This window comes from Solanum dulcamara, chromosome 6, assembly GCF_947179165.1.
Source record: "Solanum dulcamara chromosome 6, daSolDulc1.2, whole genome shotgun sequence".
Lineage (NCBI taxonomy): Eukaryota > Viridiplantae > Streptophyta > Magnoliopsida > Solanales > Solanaceae > Solanum > Solanum dulcamara.
In genome coordinates, this window is record NC_077242.1 from 11,483,960 (window position 1) to 11,490,404 (window position 6,445).

The 6,445-nt window shown below is 33.9% G+C and overlaps 1 protein-coding gene across 1 annotated transcript; it reads right to left on the reverse strand.

The window, feature by feature from the left end:
• Positions 1–216: 216 nt before the first annotated feature.
• On the reverse strand, positions 217–6,036 carry LOC129891952 (uncharacterized). The gene is made up of 5 exons (XM_055967456.1): positions 5,994–6,036; positions 4,053–4,229; positions 3,645–3,844; positions 1,605–1,834; positions 217–774 (listed from the first exon to the last, which is right to left on the reverse strand). The coding sequence occupies exons 2-5, from the start codon at positions 4,142–4,144 to the stop codon at positions 496–498; spliced, it is 801 nt and encodes a 266-aa protein (XP_055823431.1). The 5' UTR covers positions 4,145–4,229; positions 5,994–6,036; the 3' UTR covers positions 217–495.
• Between the last annotated feature and the right edge of the window lie 409 nt (positions 6,037–6,445).

Here is a 6,445-nt window from a genome sequence, read left to right on the forward strand (position 1 = left end):
TTCAAATTGACAAAACACGTTCATGTTCGATTGCTTGCAAGTTTTTTTGGACTAACAAGATTTTGTTTACCTTCATTCTACCTATCTTGTTTTAAAAGACAAACAAACTTGCATTTGTGGTTCAATTGTTCATATCTCTAAGTAAGATCTATTCTATTCAAGTGAGAATAGAATTCATGAAACAGAGAAATTAAACTGATACACAAAAGCAAAACGTCTCGACTTCAAATGATTTCATAATCAGATTAATTGTTTTCTAGATACAAATACAAGAGAGTCAATGAACCAAGAAGACACACCGCACTTTCTCACTTAAAATAGATTAAAGTTTAAGCTAAATCACACAAGGAAGGAGGAAGAAAAAGAAGAATGTCATCCTTATTGAAACCTCATCCAGACAGTTGATAGTACTTTCCCCAATGTTTGTGCTTTTACACAACATTACAATATAATTCCAGTGTCCATGGCTCCATTCATGTATATAATTTAGAAACTTCACATGTATGAGCGCATTCGCGGCCTCACTAGAGACTGGGCACCATCAACAAAGATGGAGGTTCCAGTCATGTATCTTGAATCATCACTGATTAAATAGATGACAGTGGAAGCCAGATCCTTTTTAGCATCAAGCCATCGATTAAGAGGCGCTGCTTCCTTGGTTAACTTCTCTGCTCTTTCCTTTCCCACGGACAAAGGATACTCATCCTCGAGGTGCAAGCCACGCGATATGCCATTCACCCTAATTTGGTGCTTCCCCAATTCAATTGCAGATAACTGAGATAGGTATACAGAGATATTATTATCAAATTAAGCACAACTTTACACAAAAAAAATGGTCATATAACGGAGGCAGCATAATTCAGGATGCTAAAGCAGCTTAAACGGTATTTCCAACAAAGAGTCTAAGACTAATGCTAAAACCATCCAGGAAAAAAAGAAAACAGGAGAACTAGTATAAAACTGCTTTAAGAATAATTCAAAAATACCATGGAAATTGAAGTCTCCCCTAACAATCACGGATCTCTCCATTTAGGGACAACAAATTAAATGGATGATCCTCGAAATAAGAAAACATTGCCTATATCGAAATGTAAAACAAGCAGTAACGGCTAACATATAACTGAAAATCCTTAAATTACCCCTGATTGGCATAAGCCCACATGCCAGTTGAACTTCCCAAACCACCCAAAGAAAAAGGGCCACAAGCACATTCTACTTCAATTTGAGAACATGGTATGGTGTGTGAACTACTTCAAATGCTCGAGCAAAACATAGTAAACTCAGAGAAACTACTATACCATATTAGACGACATAATGTCTCCCAAAATTGACTATTTCTTCCACACAATTGGTAATTTACCCAAAACCTCAAAGGCATGATGCATATAGGATGTGATACAACATGTCCCGACAAGCAACCATAGCTAATAGAATAAATTAGTAATTAGATGGAAAAGACTGGTGATCAAGAGGAGAAACAATAAATCGAAAAATGTTTATGAAGATGGGTAATCCCTTGTCCCATATAATTTTATAGAGCATGGTCTTCTTACACGATCTGATCATGCATCCCAAATATACAGGAAAATTGAAAAGGTACTTACCCTAACCAGCTGATGAATTCCAGCCGCACATGAACCATAAGCAGCAGCTCCTTGATATATTCCTCTCTCAGCACCAATGATCGAGGTCATAAATACAATGGATCCTCCGGATTTACTATCTCGCATTCTTTTACCAATACATTTCAAAAGGTACCATCCAGCCATAAAATTTATTTTGACAATCTTTTTGAACTCGTCATCAATTAGCTGCAGCGGATCTTGCATTTTCCCTGTTTCATTGCATGACAAGTATTAAAAAGCTTATGTCAAACATGCTGCACCTCTCAACAAAGGCCTAATGACACATCTATAAACTAGCATGTCCATATGAAAAGACCAGCAAGCACCAAAAACAATTAATAACATAATACTAAAAACAATCATGTTACTAGAAGAAATACGGAGTTCCTCTGGTGGCAACAAACTCAGTAGTTAGTTCTGCTTGTGGAGCCAAATGTATGAGATCGGATCAATTAATAAGCTTTTGGATCCACTCAATCTAACATATCTAAGATAAATTCTCTTGCCAACTAGCATTTTATTAAATGCAAAGTAGATTTTGGGAACAAGTCCCTGAGTGTTTTTCCTCTCTTAAGATGCAGGGATTGCAACTTGTGTTTTCTAGCCACACATAACAAGTGTTCTTTACACAAGTCACTAACACTGCCCTTAATTGACAAAGCTTAGTCCACCATTGGTATGCTAACATTGAGATATCGGAGAGAAAAAAATTAAGAAGATGGTGAAAGTTAAATCAGTAAAGTGAAAAGAGCAGATTAAAACAACTGCCCCATGATAGGAGCTATGGACTTTGAGATCTGAAAACCAGTTTATTCTTCATAGTTTGGCTCCTTCCAGAGTCCAGAACCAAGTTAAATCTTCACTTTCTAACAACTTAATAATCTCAACACATGAAATAAAAAACATCATACATTATTTACACCACAGACGGAAGAAACTTGACATTCAAAGTATATTAATCTCAAATCCACGAAGAAGAAATTTCACAAATCATAGATTTTCAAGCACTATTTAGTATTTATAATTACTTCAATATAATGGATTTTCATTCAATTTATCAAGTTAGTTAACAGCAAGCACACACTCAAAATTTCACATGGACACTCCAAGATAGCATTTCCAAAAGAACACAAACAGTAAAGGAGGGTATTTATCAAACACAAAAAGGTAATATTCTATGTAAAAAACACAAAATTTTCAAACTATGCGGTTTAACAAATGGCGTTCTCCGTAGAAAATCAACAAAAATATATAAACCAAAAAGATCAGCAAAAAATGAATGCGGGATAAGGTCATGATATCTTTTAGGTGTTTTTCCTAATGTACTACCCATTCCTATATTTTTTATATTCAATTAGTTCACACTTGTACAAATGTTGAATCCGCTATTTTAATCTTTTTTTACATCCTTCTCAATAAAAATTGAATTTCAGTATAGAGTATAGTTATATTCTCTTCATGTCGAAAATAATTCTGTCTTTATAATAGCTTTCCTGAGATATTGTAAATCTTTTTAAAGCTACAGTAGATGATTTTGATCTAATTCATAGCATATTAGAATTAGAAGGTGCTCTAATGGCTCACGACCAAAAATGGATTGCACTCACTTTGATAATGACCCAATGACTTATATTCTCTGGCATTCACATGAATAAGCAATTATTCATACTATTGACTACTTTTATCAACATAATCGCTCATATAATCAAGTCCTAATCTGCTATGATTTGCCAAACCTTTTATTGTGTCATTAATTTGACAGAAGTAGTTCACATTTCACAGATAATTATTTTCAGTTCACCATATACTGGATGGAACAGATAACAACATACAGCATACCCAGTGTAACGGGATCTAGGGAGGGTGGAGTGGACGCAGCCCTTACCCTTACCTCGGGATGGAACACACAAATACCACCCTTTTTCTTTAATGAAGACAAATACCAATTTCATTGTCATTTTACATCCTTCTATATCTAAAGAACGACAATATTTGTTTGAAATAAAGGTCAGGTTGTACCTTCATAAAAATAGCAGTGTACCAAGGCATCCAACTTCCCAAATATCTTCCATGCCTTGTCCACAGCTTCATCAAAAGAAGTTTCTCTATCCTCCGTCATATCCAATCCCACAACTTCTACGGCAACGCTACCCTGTAGAGATTGCTTTATATTCGCCGCTACACTCTTCAATTGGTGCTCATCGCCCACCAAAACCAATCTAAGTAGTAGAATCAACAAAAGGATTAACTAGAGTTTATGTTATGTCATTTATGAAGCAATTGTGCCAATGAAATGTGAGTATCCGAGTGCCAATACTATATTCCATCTGACAGACAGTAAGCTCTGTGTGTGTGCGCGCGCGCGCGTATGTGTGTATGAATAGAAGCATGAATTTTATGCATGTTTAAGATAGGGAAAGTACATACTGGCAACCCCTCTGAGCTAAATGGTAAGCAATGTTATTGCAAATGTCATCACCATTGGAAGTAAGCAACACCTTCTTTCCAGGATTTTCCATTCTCAAGCTAAATTAGGAAGAAAACACCCGACTCCAAAATAGTAGCTCAGGCAAAGAACAATAACTTCCAAGCTAAAATATTTTCCTGAAAAGGGAAAATACATACAGCCAGGAAAAGATTATGTAAGATCACCAAATGTTAGATTCTAATAAACATGATCAAATTTAATCATTTTAGACACACTAAAGAAAAGCAATTTTCATGTTGGTCCTGAAAAAGTCATGTTAAGAGTATGATTTGTTTATGGATATTGGGTGATTTAGTTTCCGAATTGATAAAAAGTCTTTAATTCATCATATGGGAATAGCTATTGCAGATATGAAAAAGCAAAGCTTTATTTATAACCTATTAGACCCATGATTAATTGATTATTGTGGTGGAAATACATAAAGATCACTATACTACAAGATCACTATACTATAGTGATCAAAAGGGACAACCACCAAAAGAAGACAGAGATGTTCCAGATTTCAATAGACAGAGAAAACAACCATCAGCACACATGTTGTGACAGATGATGTTCACCATAAATTCAAGCAGACACTGGAATTAACCACTAAAATTAACTAGTGAATCCTGAGGTCTTGGAGTTCCAATGAAATCCTCTATCGATACCACGCCAAAGATATACAAGATCCATGACATATACCAAACCATACATATCTGCACCAGTGGGTTTAATTATGGTTCAGTCACATCAATTCCCAGTAAAATCTCCCCTCCCTCCAGAAACTCAAAAAACAATTGCATAAACAAACAAAATACTCATATAAACAGGACTTGTGTGATAGACTAAATCTAATCCCTACCTAATGCATAACCTCCTTGCTTAGAAGCTAATTGAACAACCTATAGAAAAATAAGTTTCTCTCATCTGGTATAAATTGGTAGTCTTGCATACACCCAATGATGTAACCTAGTGGCTAGTGGTCCATAAAGTCAATGAAAACCATACTAAACCCGGTTCAGATCCCAACATAGGTGATTTCTTTCCATCTGTCTAATACTTAATAGTGAGCAAAGTTATTCATACCTGTGCTAGTGAAAGGTGTGACAAACACTAAGAGGTTGTAAGGGATAAACATAAATAATACTGCGATAAAAAAGTAATCCAGGAATAAAATTTTGATATCTTATTTGGATGGCAAGTTTGAAATAACTTATACCACAATTTATACCATAGTGATACATGGTGGTATAACTTATCCCACCTTATCCTAGAATAATTAATTCTGGAATAATTTGTTCCCAACCAAACGACCCCGAGTCTATTTAGATGGGCTTAAAAACAGGTATGTAAAAAACACTTTTTTTTAATCTTAATTTATACACTGCAAAACCAATTAAAAGCTAATTTGGCTTAGAAGCACAAAAAATATCCAAACAGACTCGTAGTGGAGGTACAAGCAAATATGCTATTAGCTTGGATTGACTTATAAGTTGAAAAAGTTTTTAAAAAAAAGTAGGTCCAAACCAAATTTTTTTTTTTTGACTTATAAACTGTTTTCAACTTATAAATTGCTTAAAATAAGTTCATCCAAATAAATTCAATTATTTATTGAAAAAATGACATTAATATGACCAGTCAAACACTAAAAAAAAAAAAACCGAAAATAAGTTATAAGCAACTTATAAGCCAATCCAAACGGCTCTATATCGACCACAATGATTAACAAAACAATTAGCAAACAGGCATATCATTAAACACCCATCAATTTCCCTAAATTGATTCAACAATGAATTACAAAAAGAAAATATAAAACACCCATAAACTCGTTTCAAACGAAGCAGATTGAAAACAAGAATCTTGAATTGAAAGAAGAAAGACAAAAAGATGGAAGTCTTTACCAGCTGATCCACCGATCTATAGCTTACCCGGTAGACTCTGAAATGAAAATTTTTAGATAATCAAGAAGCTACACAGTATATATATATATATAAAAAAAATATAGAGCTTAAAGATCAACTATAGACTAAGAAAAAGAGTAATTAATTCGCTCACCAAGTTGGACTTTCGAATGAACCCACAAAAAACAAATTACTTGACGACAAGATAGACTTCTTTCACATGTTTCGTTGCAGCGAATGTCATTTCGACACCCCTTCCTTGTTTCAATTTGGAAAAATTGAAATAGACTATTTTAAAAGTAAAATCATAGATGTAAATGTATAATTTATTATTTTAATACATGTATAATTAATATCTATATAATTTATTTTAGTTTTTATCCCGCATAAATTGAATATATATTTCTTCATAAGTAATATTGTAAGCATTAATTATGTAGGATTATAAAAAG

Bases quoted from the DNA above. Each gene is read 5' to 3' on its own strand.
- LOC129891952 (XM_055967456.1), bottom strand. From the start codon at position 4,144: ATGGAAAATCCTGGAAAGAAGGTGTTGCTTACTTCCAATGGTGATGAC. The intron at 1,835-3,644 runs GTACAACCTGAC...GCAATGAAACAG, and splicing joins ACACTGCTATTTTTATGAAG to GGAAAATGCAAGATCCGCTG. The intron at 775-1,604 runs GTAAGTACCTTT...TACCTATCTCAG, and splicing joins GAATTCATCAGCTGGTTAGG to TTATCTGCAATTGAATTGGG.